This window comes from Thermobia domestica, chromosome 7, assembly GCF_964235325.1.
Source record: "Thermobia domestica chromosome 7, izTheDome1.hap1.1, whole genome shotgun sequence".
Classification (NCBI taxonomy): domain Eukaryota; kingdom Metazoa; phylum Arthropoda; class Insecta; order Zygentoma; family Lepismatidae; genus Thermobia; species Thermobia domestica.
In genome coordinates this window covers 293,709,327-293,729,127 of record NC_137460.1, presented here as the reverse complement: position 1 = coordinate 293,729,127, position 19,801 = coordinate 293,709,327, and the positions used below count along the sequence as shown (strand labels likewise).

General features: G+C 36.6%; 1 protein-coding gene across 1 annotated transcript in view; it reads right to left on the bottom strand.

The window, feature by feature from the left end:
- The window catches only part of LOC145691053 (uncharacterized), a gene marked incomplete in the record, with an annotated part of 199,934 nt that overhangs the window by 86,667 nt on the left and 93,466 nt on the right, over positions 1-19,801 (bottom strand). Inside the window, 1 exon segment of the mRNA XM_081766689.1 lies at positions 2,088-2,572. Within this exon segment, the coding sequence (XP_081622815.1) occupies positions 2,088-2,572 (485 nt within the window).

The window sequence follows — 19,801 nt, the reverse complement described above, 5'->3', positions numbered from 1 at the left end:
AACTACGTTCTTTTTTCTTAAAAAAAAAAATAAAATAAAGGAAAAGTCAACTCTGACAAGACAAGAGATCAGAAAACCTATGATTTAAATGAACATAACTGAAAAAACAAAGCTTCCTTTAACTGGGGAAAAGATGATTGATTAATCACATTCAACAAACTACGATCGCCATTTAAAATATATAACGCTAACTTCGTGATTAGAACGAAACAATCTTAGAGCAGAAGGCTTCTAATAAATCGTTTGCTGCGCCCTATCTACGTCTGTTCTACTGCCTTGTTACCAGAGTGGGAAAAAAAATCATTTTTGTTGATTTTTTCGATTTAAATCGATCTTTCTCCTCGGGGGATAATACAAGTCGTGAACTGAAGAAAAACATTAGAATTAGCAATAGTATTAAATGGCGTAATTAACGTTTACGTTAATTCTGCCATTTAAGTGAAAGTATTGGGGTTGAATTTTCAATTAATGCCCAATTGTTAACCTATTTCAATCCCAAACAATGTTTCTTAAGCATTAAGGAAAAAGTCCAGCAAAGTTTATGAACATTACACTTTTTTCCACAAAAGTTACTGACATTTGGCAGTTATATAATTTTTTAAAAAAATCGGGACGGTCCAGAATTAGCTTGCAGTACAAAATACATATAAAATAAGTAAATTTCGCTATCGGAGAGACGATCGGACTCCCCAAAATACGCCTCTATTATCTGGGAACAAATAGACACACACACGCAAGAATGTTGAATGGTGATTTCCAAGGTGGAGCAATGGTTAAGCACAACACCTTGTATCAAGAGGGTTCCGAGTTCGAACCCCCGTGCGTACTAAAGTGGTTGGAAATCTACATTAAACTATAGGTCTACGGGGCACTAATAAGGTTCAAGGAAGGTTCGAACACCGTTACTTCATAAACACAAACACACACCTTAACTTAGGTACGGTACCATTTTATGCAACTCAGGTTGGCGGCAAGAAAACATAGGTGGGCCTTCGCCACCCTGATATGGCTGAATTCAACTATGATCCCTAGTCTCTACATTAGGGTATCTTTACCCGATGGAAAGCAGTGGCAAAGACAAACCACCAAGCTTCACCTTGCTCAGAGGCTTGGACAGAACATCAATCACAATTATGTGGAAAGGAGAGAAAATTAATTGTTAAAGAGCCGTAAAACTAACACACCTGAACATAAAACAAATGGGGGAAAGCCAAAGTGATTTATTTTCTTCAGTGATTTAATACATTATACATATAAAATACATAAAGGGTTTTTCCTAGTAAGATAGTGAAATCGGCCCTTAATTCAAATTGGGTTGCTATTGGCCCAAAAGGTTACACTTGACCTAAAACTACCTAAAAAAAAAAAAGGTGACTCCTACCCCCTCCCCTTTCCGAATTATCGTATCATACATGCTCAAAATTAAATACTTTTTAATTTTGGTGGGGGTGGTCCAAAAATTTTGAAAGTTTCATGGGTTGTAGATACTATCTAGATGTAAATGTGCAATTTTCTTCTAAACCATCAATGCGTACTTTCTTTATTTTTTTTTGCGTGTTGAAAATTTAAAGAAATTGTAGAAAAGAATTTTGGGGGGACACGTTCCTGATTTTTTGGTTAAAAAAATTGTTATACCCTTAGGTACAACATATATTTCTTTCGGGGCCTGAAAGTGATGGCAACATTGTTAAAAAGAAATAAAACCGAAAACAAACGTGTTTTTCGTACAATTTTCCCACCATTTTAGGGTCCTCAAGGTGAGGGCCTCTTCACACAATTCTTTGCCTAAGTTAATAATTTTCCTTTCTCCTGCGTCCCTTCTGCTTCTGTTGTTCTTTGGCTGCTTTGATTGTGTCCATTTCGGAACATAAACACCAAATATATCTCCGTTACAGTGCTTCCACTTCAACCGTCTCTTGCAAAGTTACACATACCTCGCGTCGGTTCCTCGTATCTAACAGTGCTTGCTTCAGTAGCCGCACAGTGGCGCTCTCTACCGCGAGCTGTGTGTAACTTTGTTGTGCAAGAGTCGGTTGAAGTGGAAGCACTGATATGTAAAATAAAGTTTGAAAACATTGGATACTCACGTTTCGCTTGACGTTCCTGGCACTGCTCCATCGGCATTTGGTCCTGCAACAATACTGACATCTACAGAAGTACTAGGCACATCGTTATCATTATCATCACTACCATCATCATCATCAAAGTCACTATCGAATGGAAGTACTTTCTCCACTTCCTCTGTTTCAAGAGTCACTGAGTATTTCATTTCTGCAAACGATGTAGAAGCATCACCACTCGCACCCTCTGCCTCTATGTCCCGTACGCTACTTACACTGGCAGATGACACGCACACTCCTTCACTTTGCGACTGTCCCCGCTCACCACCCCTTTCACTGTGCTGGAGATTCACTTGGCACCTCCTCAGAGGATCCGCTGCCTCTCCACTGAATTTATCTGTTTCCGACTGCTCTGCGGGGAAACTAGTCTCCAGTTCATCTGGTTCAGTTTTTATAAACACCACTTGAGGAGATCTCTCAACATTCGCTGACGCTGCGCTACCTTCTTCCTCCTAAAAAGGATATCATAACAATACAAATATCACTATATACTGTTATACGATTAGCTTAATAACATACAATACGCATATACATATTAAAGCATTAATAAATAAAACTATCGTTTTAATTACAGCTAGCTCTCTACACAGCGCATCACTCACATATGAGCATGAATCTCCTTGTCATTCCTCACAACATCTGTACATGTCCCTTTACAGACACAAGAGAAAGACGACTTGATAAAAGCCGGTAAAGGGTATCATAAAGGGGAGACTTTTTGGATTATCTTTTTAATATCTCGTACAATTTGCAAGATTTGTGCCTACTTCCGGTTGGAGTTTCTAATTCGTGTATGATCAGTGTTTTCTTTCTTCTTGCATGCAGTATGTAATAAATACATATATTGCATATACAATTAATTATAATGTTAGAGACGTATGTTGTTCGTTAGGAAAAACACTTCAAACATTAAAGATTAATCTTAGACTGCAGAAATGGTATAGTTATCCTTCGTTTTTCATGATCATTTGGCCGAGATCATAGGAGAGATATAGTAACCCCATATACAAATGTGTGGTGTTGGAATGTGTAACTACTAGGATATGATGCTTTACTTTCAAAATTTCAATACTTTCAGTGCACCCTTAAAAAATGAAATAAAGAAATAACGGCCATTTAAAAAGAAATATTCAATTAGAACTAAACAATCTACACAAAATATGTAATCGATCAGTGAAAATGGTATCTTTCTAGAGCTTGTGGTTTCCGAGATATCACTGTCAATAGAATTGCCCACAAACATATAAACTTTTCTTCGCCACAAACATATAAGTCTAGCATTTTAACATTTAGATGGTTTGTCTTTAGGGCATCAAGAAGAAAAGAAAAATTGAGGACTTTTGATAGACGGCCTAGCACTTCCTTTGCCCTCTCCCTCAAATTTATCTCCCATGCTCAGAAAAGGACCCATTATGATGAGGAAATCTTAGTGTACAATGGCCACCACATCTTCAAGATAAGTAAGCATGCATTTTTTTTTTATTTTTAATTTTTTTAACTAATAATCAATATCAGAATTCGTCGCCTGAGATTCAACACCGTGTATCTCCAATTTTGAGTTTTTGATACCACTAGAATCGGTATAGAATGGTGCACAATCTGGTTAAGTAGTACACCTATATCACGATAAATGGCACTGTTATTCCTTCAAAACTAATACCGCGTATAATGAGACCATAACTAGTTTCTGCACAGTTTTTGTTTCTCCTGTAAAACTGATGAAATGTTATGAGGTATTGAATCTAAGACGACGATATTGCTTTTATCTCATTTACTAATATGAAACCAAACTTCACTGATAATATATAAAACTAAAGAACTTCTGTAAACTAATGCATTAAAGCATATAGCATGTTGGTCATTATAAATTTCATTTTGTATTCTTTTTGACATAATTACTACCAGCGAAAAAAAAAAAAAAAAAAAAAAAAAAAAAACGAAGAGAGATGGTTGTAGGATCTTTAGGGATACTATTAACGCCGAATCATTAGGGAAAATCACCATTTATTATTTCAGTAACTGTACTTATTACGTAAGTATTCCGTCTCGTTTAGCCTAGCTGGCATAAGTGTGGGACGTAAAACTCAAAGATTTGACTTCATTTTTTTTTTTTTTTTTTTTTACATAAGTATTGTTGTTCTATAAAATCTCTTTTTTCATGATCTGAAACTCAATTTCACTACTTTCCTATGACCGATAACCTCAATTCATGACTTTCATGGCCCGTAGACACCCTGCTCGGAGGCCTGATACAGTGAGCCAAGAGCATTATTTGTATTATATAAATGTATTATTAAGTTATATTATAACTTGTATAAATAATTGTGTATTATTCTATTCTAGTTATAATGCAAGATTGTTATTACCCTGGACTTTTTGGAGTTCAAAAATGCAGGGTAGATTATAAAGATTGATAATATCTGTATATTTCATAATTTTTCCAGTATGTGGCTCAAATTCCAGTATTTTAAGTATTTCTAGTATCAGTAGACACCCTGTATTGAGGAAATATTTGACTACATGTGAATATAATTCAGTGAATATTGTAGTGAGTTATATAATACCCTCTTATTTGGAGTTAAATTGAGTTGATTTTGAGTTTAACGTCCCTTTCAAGAGCAAGTCTATATGACACAGAACCTACTTATTAACGTGGAATCTGAGCCACATGAACTTCCGCTGGGAATCGAACACGGGTCTCCCACGCCAAAGGCGCGTATGCTAACCGCTTAGCCACGAAGGAAGTGGACTGGTTGTTATCGAAGGAAGCATATCTAGGCAATATAGTACTGTATTTGAACGACGCAATTTGTGAAAATTATGGTAAGCTCTAATGTTTAATTTTTCATATAATTGAAAAAAAGACTATTAACATTAGACAAACTGAAACAAAGGCTGAAGCATTTTTACTTTTGATGTTTCATTGCTTCTACTTAAAATTCTATAAACTTCGTGTTTTGAACAACGTTTGACTTGAGTCTACTTCGAGCTCTCGTTGGCTTTTGATCACAGCATGTTACTGTTGACTTTTTCAAAGAATTTTTTTAATATTATACATATAATTCATTTAATTATATTAATGTTATTATTCCGAAGAATTATATTAAAGTTGGATACCTAAAAATTAATTCTTATGTTTTATTTAAACGAACAAACTATTAATGTACTATTACAGAGAAGCTATAAATAAATCGTGTGTGTGTGTGTGTGTGTGTGTGTGTCATTCTGAAGGAAAGAGGATCCTTTTAAAAAATGAAACCTTCGTTACTTCAGTTAAGAAATCTGGCAGCATTGACGCCTTCGTGGACCTCAGTGAAGTTTGCGGTTGCTAAGCCACAGGGGGTAGAGGAAAGTTTTTCCTCTTCCAGGAAAAAAGTCGTTTATCCATGGCCCTGAGATAACATGTCTTTGCCGATTATACAGACACTAACGTTATAAGAAATACAGGGCGAAATCGTTATGGAATTATATTCTTACAAAAACATATTTATAGATATGCGACAATAATTTTGGACATGAGTGTACGTTACAAACGGGAGAAACGTCTAGCAATAATAAATGCGTTGAAAGTTTCTTTAAAAAAACGCACGATCTTATCCTTAACTTGAACAAAGTTTTTTTTTTTTTTCAAACAAGATATTTTCTACCAAATAAGCGTACTAATTCTTGTGGGAGCATGGTAGATGAGTAGAGAGTGCTCACCTCTGGTGGTAGGGGTTTCAGGTTTGATTTCATCCCAGACCAACTACGCTTGTGGTGAATAACATTGTACCTGTGGGTTCTCTTGTTTCTTCCTACATTAGCATTCTACCAATATTATCATAATCATTTACATTCATTAACCATCGAACATCTTTAGCATAAACGAGGTAACCATGGAGATTTAAGTTACTAAAGATTTCATTTAATCTTTTACTGCGCAAAATATGTGAAACACTTCAACCCCAACCTCGCCGTTCTCTTACGGAGGAAAGCTTCCCTCTGTTTTGGGGAAAGAAGTGAATGACGTCGGTTGTTCTGCCAGTTTGTCATTCAGTCGTTTGGTCTTGGCGAGTGAGAATCGTAGGCTACTTAGAATGGCTGAAAAGACAGGACAGTTAAATCCGTGAAGTAATTCAATGTAACAACCCTGTACGTATACAACTACTGGGAGGATCTCGACTACAGCAACTTGTCTCTCCTCTTTTGAGGGAGATACGGGAAAACACACATTGACAGCAGAGCTAGCAGAGGCTGAAATAGAAACGATCTATTAATTAAAGGTCGTCTAGGGTAGGATAGAGATTGCGTTCCATTTTCTTCATCAAGTGAAACAACAAATTTACTCTATTTATTTACGTCTTATATGAAGAAACCATAAAGCTTCTGATCCGATCGCTCAACGAATGTACTCTTCTCCTTGCTGGCCTTTGATGCACGGGTGAGATATCATTGAGATCATTACGATGGTTCGAATACCACGTTTCACACAGCCTCGATGCTGACAAGAGAAGTTGAATTTCAATAAACAAACAAACAAACAAACATTCACGCCGAATGCAAAGCTACAACCAGATAAACACTTCATCCTTCAGAATAATGCACGAAGTAAGAACGATACAATAATGGTAAACAAGAACGGTCATAAGTTAATCTCATTCAGTCTTTTAAGTTAAACACTTGTTTACATAGTCAATGAAAGCGGAAGGCAAGGAAAGGTAGTTATCCGCCCTTGATTTTTTAAGTGTGTTCACGTCTTGGAAACATTTGTCAAATGGTACTAAAAATAGAACTGAAATCTTTGAGTTTAACGTCCCACGATTATATCCTTTAGGCTACGGGAGACAGATGATAAAGGTAAGTGAACGATGATGGAAGAATTGGTCGAATGAGAAAGTGGAAGGAAACGGCAGTACCACGAGAAAACTTACTTGACCGGGGATCGAACAAGGGATCCCACGTATCATAGGTAAACGCTCTACAACCGAGCCACCGTGGGCCCCTCAAAACTTCCTAATTTACTCTCAAATACTTAAACACGGTAGTTTATGACTGTAGTTAGTAAGGGCATGTGGGTAAATAATCGCTGATTCAAATTATGTATTATAGGCATGACTGCATCAGAGTGTGTCACCATTCACGATTCTGGTTGTGTGCCTGTCTTTTGCTGTTGCCCCCTCCCCCCTCGGAAAAAGTCCTGAGAGTGTCCCTGCTTCACCGCTTGCAGCGTTAAAATTATAGCTAAATATGTCGTAAGAGACATTGTATAATCAAATGTGGAAGACAATAGCTAAGCATTATTGATTCTCCTTCAATATTGTCAGTGGGCATCAATATAGTTTTCTAATTAGTTTATAACTTCCTGAAATTTCATCGTCTCACTCACAAGTTACTGCTGTTGAACTATAGCTATCCTGTACACGATAAACGCTTGTTCTGAATGATTGCGTTTTCTGATCGCATGATTAACTTGCAAGCAAACATTCGTTAAGTGCTGCCCTCTTCATACATTTATGCAAACTACCTACGAGATAAAGAGTTTGCTTTCACTGGAGCCGATTACTATGTACATATTTTATCCATTGTCTGCATGTTTTAACTTGCTTTTTATTAATACGCTGTTGTTGACAGATCAAAACCTGAAATTACGCAACGCAGATGAACTAAAAATTCTTTACTTATGAAATAAACACGGATTTCATCTGCTAGAGTTTGTTAACATTCACTAATATTCAGCTATAATGTGCACTGGGAATCTTAAAAAGGATTATTAACCTTTAGACGCCCGCCAGGGATTTTAACAAAATTGTAGACTCTCACGTTGGCAACTCTGCTGTCCCTCCTATTTATCAGAGTCATGATTCATACCGTTCGAAAGCTTATGGAACACATATTTCAACGAAGTAACATTCGTACAATTCCTCCCATATCCGTAGAAGACGAAGAGTCACAAAAAAATTATTAAAACTATATTAAAAAAAAAATGATTTTAAGGGGCCCTGACAACCCTTGTAGTCACCCTACACTGACAAAATGATGCTAATGTGTAGGCCAGACACTTGAGACAATAATATATATACAAATAGTAGCCATTGATGCAACACAAAGCGAGATAAAAAAAATAACGAAATTCCTATAAAAACGCCCAGTATGTCACTTTCGAAATGCCGTTGCAGACCTTCGCGCTGGTGGCCCTGCTGACACCCTAATTACCACAGAGTCATGATTCATACACCGTTGGAAGCTTATGGAAAACAGATATCAATGAGGTAGCAACAAGAATAATGCTTCTAGACCAATTGAGTGAAAAGATATCTTGTCTTATATGGAAACGTCCGGAAAATCCAATAATTGACCAACTTTGCCCCCCTCCCTACTCCCTCCCCATATAAGCAAGAAGTATAAATACAGGATATTACCATTTTTGTGGCCTATTTCATTGCTTTATATACCAATTTTTACGAGTGCAACCCCAAGGGAGGAATCGCACCCTCCAAAAAAAATGTTAAAAAAAAACACCTTTACTCCCCCCCCCCCTTCTCCGTCCTAACCCCACATACATGAAATGCACACCGGCAGAAAGCTGCATCCTTCAAGAATACATTGGTACCAACCTTTATTAGGGGCAGAGCTACTGAGGTTTAAAGTCCGGACGCAGCAGTTGCATCAATGGGCGTTTAAACGTCAAACGCGAAAGTTTAGGATTCTGGCTTATCAAAACATTTAACAAGTAGACCTGACCACTTCGCCGTTGCGTTAGCGACAGGAAACAACTATTGTCCTAATGTAGGGTTGAATATAAGACACTGAGAAAAATTTTAGCTGCTAATAAGCACTAGAAACTTGGGAAAACGAAATAGAAACATGAATGTGGGAAAGCCATATTCAATATAATTTGATAATTTCAAGACCGATTTTTTTTTCGAAATATATGGAGGAACAATAGTTATAACTTCAACTATGTAAATCGAGTTAGGAGGGATGTTTTTATGTCATTCCGGATCATGACCGCCATCTTGAAATCCGTCATATTGGATCGACGTCAACTTTTTCAAATGGAAAGAGGGCATGGGAGGTATCAAGCAACAATGATTTTTTTCCATTCAATCACATACACTAATTAGTTTATCCACATGTAGAACGGTTTGGAACTTACAGTTCTTTGAATGTTGAAAAGTTCGTTGTTTGTAGGAGATAACATAACTACAGTGACAATGAACATAGCTCCACAGATAGCATTCTTACAGGACAAAATTACAGCAATGCGAGAAAGTCAAGTCCTCAGCACTCATAAAATGGTCTAACGAGAATTTTGCAGAGCATCATGAGCACCTACTAACAAATGAAGCGTCACAAATATCACAAAGTTAATGCCGGGAATATTGAAAGCATACTTCTTCGGCACCTCGAACCATTCGATCGGATCTTTAATACATCCTGATTTACAAAATGCATACTGAATCATTCCTGTGAAGCGAGAAGACTGAAATTGACTGTACACAAGGGGATGCAGAGTGACAATAGTATCTCTGTCATGCAGTTTTTGAATGGAAATGTTCGTCCTTTATTGCATAATCACATATGGTACGCCAATGTGTTCCAACCTTATACCGTAGCTGCTACGACCACGAATACCATTGGCAACCAATATTTCTATTCTCTTCATACTGTTGCCCCTATTGCTTATAGTTTCAGTTTGAATGTACAAACGCACATACGAAGTGGCTAGGTCAGAAGCACTTTATGAAAGCTGAGGACTTGTATTTCTTGTATTGCCGTAATTTTGTTCTGTAAGAATGCTATCTCTGGAGTTATGTTCATTGCCACTGTAGTTATCTGTTATTTCCTACAAACAACGAACTTTTCAACATTCAAAGAACTGTAAGTTGTAAACCGTTCTAGATATGGATAAACTAATTAGTGTATGCGATTGGGTGGAAAAAATCATTGTTGTTTGATACCTCACATGGCCCTCTTTCCATTTGAAAAAGTTGACGTCGATTTAATATGGCGGATTTCAAGATGGCGATCATGCTCCGGAATGCCATAAAAACATCCATCCTAACTCGATTTACATAGTTAAAGTCATAACTATTGTTCCTCCATATATTTCGAAAAAAAAAAAACGGTCTTGGAATTATCAAATTATATTGAATATGGCTTTCCCACATTCATGTTTCTATTTCGTTTTCCCAAGTTTCTAGTGCTCATTAGCAGCTAAAATTTTTCTCAGTGTCTTATATTCAACCCTACATTAGGACAGTAGTTGTTTCCTTTTGCTAACGCAACGGCGAAGTGGTGAGGTCTACTTGTAAGTGTAACCACCCATTAACTTAAAAAGAGGTCAAAGTTGTTGAGGAGACATCACCAGTAGAAAGAAAGTGTTCGAGCCATATTACATCAGAACAAAACACCCAACGTTATACTTATTTGGACGCAGGAAACCTCACAAGAAATGGAATATAATTATAAACAGCTTTATCCAAAAATATAACACCTGTGATTTTAAATTGTATTGACAACGCTATTTTTCCATCGCTTAACCTTTAAACGCCCACTGACGCAATGCAACTGCTGCATTATGGCTTTAAACCTCAATGGCTCAGCCCGTAATTAAGCTAGAAAGATAATGTTGGTATCGATGTGTTTCTGAAGGATGAAGCTTTCTGTCGACATGCATTTTATGTATGTGAGGTGTACCACGCGTTTGTTTTGTTTCTTTGCATGAAGATTTTTTTTTCGGGAGCATTCCTCCCTTTGGGGTACACCATAAGAATTGATATATGAAGCAATGAAGTAGTCCATTACATGGTAATATTCTGTATGTGTAATATTTGTTGCTTATATGGGGAGAGAAGGGGGGCAAAATTGACAATTTCTTTGTCTCAGTTTCTTGAATTATTTTTGTTCAACTCTTCTTTTGTGAATAGGGCGGGAATTGCACAAATGTTACTTTGTTGCAATCTGTGTTCCATAAGCTTCCCAACGATGTACGAATCATGACTCTGTAATAATTATGAAGGGGGGGGGGGGCACTAGGGCCGCCAACGTGAGAGTCTACGATTTCGTTCAAATCCCTAGTGGGTGTAGAAAGGTTAATATCGTAGTTTCTTTCTTTTTTATTTTTATTTTCGTTCTGACAAGTCGTATGTAGTGATGTTTCAATAACTCATTGCTGATTTTAGTGTTTTGCGGGAAAAGGATTAAATTACTTGATTTATTTATTTTATTTACACATATTTCTGGGTATAGCCGGCACCTATCAACTTAAGTCCTTTACGTGTGGGGAATGACGTCCCTCGGCAATCACACTATCCGGGAGAAGGGGAAAGGTAGGTAGCGGCCTGGAACCTGTATGTTAGGTACCATCCCGGCATTTCTCTCGTGTGTACAGAAAAATCCAGGAAAAACCTTACTCACAATGGCTGGCCTGGAAAAGATAGTATATTTTTTCGAGCGGGAATTGCATCCGGGCCCGCTCGTACGGAAGATGACAGTGGTCGGACTAAGTCACTCAGTGGTCAGGGTTAAACAAAATGCCTGAACTCTTTAATTTTACCCAGGTGCTGAAGGCCGAAATCATATAATGACCATTTTTGGACTTACAGGTCAATATTAGGTATTATTTTCTATCTTTTATCCGCCAAATAAATGAACAGATACATTTACTGATGGATTCTATGGGGTACATATTTAATACTTAAAAACGCGATGAGATCTTACGTTAACATCCTTGTATTAAACTACAACACATACAAAAGAATAGTGGACTTCGTATCTTGATATCTTAGGATTTATCTACTACTAATTTCTATCAGTCGATATAACACATGAACTTTCACGACTTTTCTGTTTTTTTTTTTTTTTTTTTTTTTTTTTCATGTGTCTTCTTACGCTACGTTAATAAACTTTTTACATGATAAAGGGATTTTTCAGTCTGAAAAATACCATAACTCGAATGAAATATCCTTTTTTACGATGGAAGCATATACACTTCCTATTTACGATAGACAAAAATCCTAAAAGGTTAGTTTTGAGTAAAACGTTACTAAGTACCAAAATCATTCACAAATGTTTCATAATGAAAGTAAGCTCCGAATACCCTGGTAATTAAAATGTCTACGTTTTCTGCAATTGTGGCAAGAAAAGACAAGAAACATCGTCATAGCTTAACACAAGGAGATAAAAATAAGATGTTTTTGTCTTTTTAAACAGATATGTTCTTTTTCATCACAGTCACACACTAACTAAAACAGCAGACTAACTAACTAACTCTATGGCCTATGGAACCCGGAGGTTCAATGCCGCGCTCACAAAAGCTCTCAACTAACTTCTATCCTTAGCCAACTGATCCAGTTTCTACTTTCCTGTTTCTACGAGATTCATCTTAATATTGTCCTCCCATCTGCACCTAGGTCTTCCTAATAGTCGTTTTCCAGTTGGTCTTCCAGTTAAGATTTTGAAAGCGTTCCTATTTTCTTCCATCCTGGCTACATGACGTGCCCACCTGAACCTCTTAGACTTGATGACCCTAACAATGTTTGGTAAACGGTATAAATTATGCAGTTCCTTGTTATGAAGTTTCCGCCATTCCCCATTCCCGTTCCTCTTGGGTCCGAATATTCGTCTCAGGATCTTGTTCTTAAATACTTTCAGCCTACGTTCTTCCCTCAGAATAAGGGACCATGTTTCGCGACCATACAGAACAACACGCATGATTATAGTTTTATATATTTTACGCTTCAAATTCCTCGACAGAATTCACGACGACAAGAGATTTTGAACTGAATAATAACAACAGACAGAATAATAATAATAACGAAAACAGCAGACAGAAAAAAAATTCTGATATATATATATATATATATATATATATATATATATATATATATATGTTAATTTTATGAACACTTAAAATACGGACATCTTAACTTGCATGTTTCTTTCTCATTCTTCTCCACTGGATGCACACTCATGTGCAGAATTATTGTCGCATGTCTAAAAATATGTTGTTGTAGGAATATAATTTGATAACGAATTCGCACGGTATTTCTTACAATGTTAGTATGTATAATCGGCAAAGACATGAACGTAGCCATTTCATGTCCAAAGAGCAGTAAATAAGAACAATAAAACGAAAATAAAACTTTCTTGTCCATTTAACAGCATTTTGTTTTACTCATTCTAATTTGCGTATTTATAATTCTTTTCGTATGAAATTTATCACAAATATACATTTCCCGATTATACACATAGTATCAGTATTAAAAGTACCCTGCAAAATCATTATCAAATTATATTCTTACAAGAAGACAGTTATAGATATGCGACAATCATTTTTAAGATGAGTGTACATTTAATTACTAATGTTTATTAATAAACTTTGAAACTACGGAAAGGACTATGTTATCAAAACTTGTTATGAATACAAAGGAAATATGGAAATGATAATGATCAACTGGAGTCTCTATCTTTGTACGATTTTACTACTGCAGTTACATGTTCAGATTGCTTCGGAGAAAAACAAAATTTGATTCTGATCCTGGGAACATGTTGATGATGAATGAGCTGAATTACTAAGCGCTTAGTAGTAGAGTCTTCACTTCTGGTGCATCTAGTCCTTGGTTCGATTTCAGCTCGCGGCAAGTCAGCTTTGAGGTGGACAAATACCATATACATTGGTTTTCTGCAGGTTCTCCGTTTCCTCCCACTTTCTTCAATACAACATTTCATTTAACTATTCTATCAGGCCTTGTTTCCATTTTGTACTAATACACAATAACACACTGAGCAAGGCTATGTGATAATATGTAAAAAAAAAAAAAAAAAAAAAAAAAAATCACCTAACAGTTTCAACACAATAACTGTCTTCATCAGACTTCCACTCCTTCTGGCTGCTGGGAGTTGGTCATCATTTATATATACTGTCCGGAGATCAACTTTTCATAAAAAGCTGCAATACTCTGTTTTTGTTTAATAAAAGAAAAAAACAGTTGCATAAAGAACATCATTATCTTTGGCCAAAGATTTAATTTTTTTACTTATTATTATCTTTTAATATTGTTGTGTTTTTATCTTGCATTTATCTATGTTGATTAGTTAGCATAGCTAACATGTAACTTCTTTCGTTCTTTTTCTATCCACAGGAGCAACAAAAGACAAATATACTATGTAAATGTCACTAGGTGTCTCGCCGATCGCTTAACCCTTTCTGCTAAATGATATTTTTCTTAATTTTCTCCCACGCAGCGGCGACACTATCGTGACTCGGCTTTCTGCTTTCTTCCCCTTTTTAAGGGAAGCGGTCGCCCCATCTCATCAGAGCTTAAACTGAACTCCCTGATTTCGGTGCTCTCAAGCTGCATTAGCAGTATTCCTACGCCTTCCGCTGGCTTAAGTGATAGCCGGGTAGGTGAATCTGCGGGATCGACAAGAATGATTGTCTCCCCAGAATTTTCTAATAGTTAGTGACAGTCGAAGTAACGACTGAAACCTGAATGGTGGCTTAGTTTTTTTTTTTTTTTATTTTTTTTTATTTATTTTTTTTTAAGAGGTAGTGACAGTCGGAGTGGCGGCTGAAGCCTGAATGAAGGCTAAGATAGTTTATATATATATATATAAAAGTTAGAGACAGCTAGAATGATAGCTGGGTTAGAATTATAGCCAGATATTTAAACATTTAGTTAGTGACTTCCAGAGTGGTGGAAGGAGTCTTAGTAGAATTCATTATTTTTAACTATTTAACTATCAAAACACCAAGATATAGTAAACCAGATATTTTGTTAAGAAAGAGTTATTGGAGATCGTTAAAATTTCCCTCTCTTTTCGTTCCCCTGGTGGCATCTCATATTTAACTTGTTGCTTCTGACCTCTTCAAATATTTTTCCCATCTTTAAGAACACTAGTTCTACTTATTATTTTTATAGAATAAACTCACGGTTTCTTTTCCTGTTACGTACAGATTTGTTTTCTTTAAGCAGAACTATAAATACTTACCATATTAAATATAACTTTATTTTAGCAATATGTAGATCGGAATTATTAAAAGATATACCCCTAGACTTAAATACTTCACTGAGCCAACTAGCAGTAAGCCAAGAACCAATAAATATTTATATTTTTTTTTTCTAATTTTTTTTCCCCGACTACAGAATTGGGAGCTCAAGTCTCGGGATTTCCATTTAGTTTTGACTTATATGTTATTACGTACAGGAAAAATAACAAGAATGGAACCTAGTTTAGATATTAACCAATTGAGAGAGGCTTTACATCTAAGAGAAGGGGATCAGCTAACCACAGAATACTGGAGGCTTTGGATTCGCGGCAAGACAGAAATAATCAACAAAATGGAACAACGTGTGATTGCAAGAAAGATAAGGAGTTAGAATTTCAAATTCTTCCACCCAAATTCGACGGGGAACCGGAAAGCTCGGTCTATGAATTTCTAGAGGAACTTGACGTTTACGCAGAACAGAAGAATCTGTCGAAAGAAGAAGTATTAGAAAAAATCATACCTAAGGTTCTTATAGGTAGAGCGAGGAAATTGATGGTTTTCAAGAAGAAATTCGATTCGTTCTCTAATTTTAGACATTCGATTCTCCAAGAATTTTATTCTTTTGAATACAATCGTGAGATTCAAGAGAATATAAACGAAAGATACCAGAGAGTAGATGAATCTCTTTCAGAATTTATAAGAGACATATGTTGAATGTATCAGAGATTAGAGACGCCATTGGAAGAAGACGTGATTATTAAAGAAATAATAAATAAATCTCATCCGAGATTTAGAAGCTTTCTATATGGAAAGAATTTCAAGAGCATCAACAAGCTAGAGCTAGCATCTCTTGAAATACAATCTCTCCTTCTTAAAGAACACGATTACGTGGTTGCAGTTTCGAATAAATCGGAGTCAAGTAAAAAGAAGTCATTAGCAGTGGCGCAGCTTACGGGAGATAAGGGGGCTGAAAAAATTCCTCGACTGGACGTCAGAGCATTAGATCCAGCAGGCTCCCCAAGAAAGAAGAAGACTCAGACAGAAGCGTTAGAATCGGAAAATTACAAACAGAAGTTCTGCAATCATTGTAAAATGAAAAATCATTGGACATCACAGTGCTTCAAGGCGCGTGATAAAAAAGTGTCTGCAGCAGTTTTCCAAGGAAAAAAGAAACGGAAATCAGGACCATATATATATATATATGCAATGTTTGGAAAAAAGAAGAAATTCCTCTACACGGATACGGGTTCTGTAATAAGTCTGGCCAATGAGAAACTTGCACTGGAATTGAAGAAAAATGGTGCAGTAGTTAGTCCTTGTGAAGAGAAACTATTATTAGCTACAGTCGAAGCTACGGCAACAGGAGTCTTAAAAGCCAAATTTTTGCTGAAAGGACGTGTTTTTAAACATCATTTCTACGTTCTTCCCGGTCTTAATAAGGATCTTATAATGAGTCTAGACTTGATAAAAAAGGTTGGAATGGAAATTTACTCCCAGGAAGAAACTTGGAAACTGAAGCATGATAAAAATCGAACAAGATTTGTAGCACCTGAGAAAAAAGAAGAAGAAGGAATCCATTTTCCAGTGGCTAGAGCCTTTCTAACGGAAAGAGCATCGCCCCAGACGCTCAGAAGGTGTTTTAGAACAGAACACAATAGGAAGACGAATGCTGCTGAAGAACAAAATGCAGGTGTTCCAGGTAGAGGAAAGAAGAAACAAATATCTGTTTCTAGAGATGCACCTGACCATTATGTTCCTCCATCAAAAAACGGGAAGCGATGCTTAGTAAAAGATACAGGGGGGAGAAGATAAAACCTCCGTTAGTAAAAGGAAACCTATCTGGTATTCCGGTATTCGTTTTCTTGGACAGTGGTAGTAGCCTGTCAGCCATAAATGAAAAAATAGCCAATGAGTTGAAGGAAAAAGGGATCAAAGTTCATAAATGTAACCAAGCGGTAGCCTTAGCAAGTGGATCCATCGTTATTAATGAATATATCATCACGTCGATAGAAATTTATGATATAAAAGTTAAACAGAAATTTTATTTAATACCAGGTCTGATTAAGGAAGTACTAGGTGGGAGAGATATGCTTAAATCTACCGGCATAGTTTTTGATATTAGAAACCAAGGATGGACTCTAGGTACTGAACAGGAGTTTATTTGTCCTTTTGATACAGAGAGTTCTAGTTTGAAAAAATAAAATTGCGCAGTAAACTCAATAGAAGAAAGAGATGATGAAGAAGAAATTCGGCGTATGATAAATAGGGTAAATCTAGATCCGGTCAATAAGGCCAAATTTGAAGAATTGGTCTGGAAGCATAAAGATTTATTCTCTGAAAAACCAGGGTTATCTAGAAGTGTAAAGCATACTATTGAGTTATATGAAGAAAAACCTTTTTTTTTTCAAACTAAGACCTATGTCAAATGAAAAGAAAAAAATCCTTAAAGACCTGTTAGAGAAACTGCAGCTCAGGATCTTATTGAATCCTGTTATTCTGACTATGTGAGCAATGTTATTATTCACAAGAAGTCGGGAAATTACAAACTGGTGCTCGACGCGCGTCGTGTTAATCACCTTACGAAGCCTCAAATTTCAATTATTCCAAGCCTTGAGGAGTCTCTAGCCTATCTTGGGAATAAGAAATTATTCTCAAAAAGCGATTTGAGTTTCTCGTACGCACAGTGCATGATAGAAGAAAAATCCCGCTCTTATACAGCTTTCATAGCTCCGTGGGGGATTTTTAGATACGTTCGGGGAGCGTACGGCCTCATGTCTATGCCTAACACTCTTTGCAAGTTTATGCAATTGACTCTAGGTGAATTATATTATACAAAAGTTATCTGCTTTTGCGATGACCTCCTGTGGGCAACAGATATGGAGATATGATGAATGTGTTGGATGACACCTTCTCTAGGCTGAAAAATGAAGGGTTGACCTTAAGTCCTTCAAAAATCTTTTTTCTTTTGTGAAAAAATAGAATTTTTAGGTTTTTCAGTATCAAACGGAATTCTATCCTGCTCTGAGGAGAAAATAAAGATGGCCAATCAGATTCAGCGACCTAAATCTAAAAAAGAGCTGCAATCTTTAATTGGATTTTTTGGCTATGTCAGGAACCACATTCCTAGAATGGCCGAGATCACTGCACCATTGACGTCGTTGCTAAAGCAGTCAGAAAAGTTCAGATGGGGGCAGACTGAGCAGGAAGCGCTGGATAAATTAAAATCCATTATAGTGTCAAATCCCAAGTTACTTCTCCCCAGGCTAAATGAAGAATTCTTTCTTTTCGTCGATTCTTCCAGTATAGCGAGCGGCTACCTAGTAGCACAAAAGGATGAAAATAACAAGATGCGGGTAGTAGCTTTTGGGTCGAAGAAACTATCCCCGTCACAGCAAGCTGCTTGGAATTGTACTAGCTCTTGAACGATATCAATTGTATTTTGTCCAAACCCCGAGAATAACGGTTTTTACCGACCATAAAGCGATAACTCACCTCTTTAAAGCATCCAAAGTTTCCGCTTTAATCACGAGGTGGTTGGCTCGTATCTCTAGGTTTCCTGTTGTTATTAGATATCGTAAAGGAGTAGCCCACTACATTGATTATCTGTCTAGGATTAGTCAAGGCTACACAGAAGGCGTGAATTTTGAAGTAAACTTGGTCAGCAATGAATTCTATCCTCTAGAGACAGAAAATGACGAAGGGTATCTCAAAATAGAAGAAGAACTTCGAAAGGTTAGTGACCTAGAGTATGAAGAAGTAAACTTGGCTGAGTTGTTCAACAGCAAGGCTATAAAGAACACGAAGGAAGAGATGAGAAGAAAAAAGAAAAGTTATAGAATTACTACCACCATGGTGAATAAATGGAGAGAAGAAGAGAAAGTTAAAGGTTTCCTTGAACTACCTTTTTCTGGTGTGGTAGAAGAGGAAAAAGATCGTGCCGAGAACAGAATAGATCTCAGCAAAGAAAATCTGGTGAGAGAGCAAGAAAAACAAATCCTTTTAAACAACCTGATTAACAGGCATAAGGGAAAAACCGAAAAACTCGCCGGAAAAATGAAACGAAAAGTTCAACAGTTAGAGAAAGTCACTCGCTTAAATAATGAGGGAATATTACTTAGGACGCTTAGGAATATTGAGGGGGACCATTGGGTAATATGGCTCTCTAAATCTGCAAGAGCCTCTGTGCTTGATGATCTTCGTTGCAACAAACTGTCTGGCCAGCCTAGTATAGCAGAAACAATTGACAAAATTAAGGTTTTACACTATTGGGAAGGGTGGAAGAAAGATGTAGCTCAATTTTGTCGATCATGTGTGGTTTGTGCCCTTTACAAAGATGCTCAAAATTCAAAAATTGGTAATTTAGCCAGCTCCTTGGTTAAAGAGAGTGGTCACCTTCTCTATTTGGACACCTTTGGCCCGCTTTTGAAATCTAAAAAAAGGGGGTTATTCTTTTGTTCTCGTTCTTGTTGATGGGTTTAGTCGATTTACGAAACTCTATCCTTTAAGAGTAATCACTTCACAAACCTTTCAAAATTAACAAGGAAAATAAGGATAATTAAGAGGACGGAATGCATCCAGCGAAAAAAGTAAACTTTTAATTGGGCACGCGTGCAGTTAAAAAGTGAAAGTGAAAGCCACACAAGTGTTACTTTTTAATGAAGGGGCGGAGCCTAATTAAAAGTTGATCTCCGGACAGTATATATAAGTG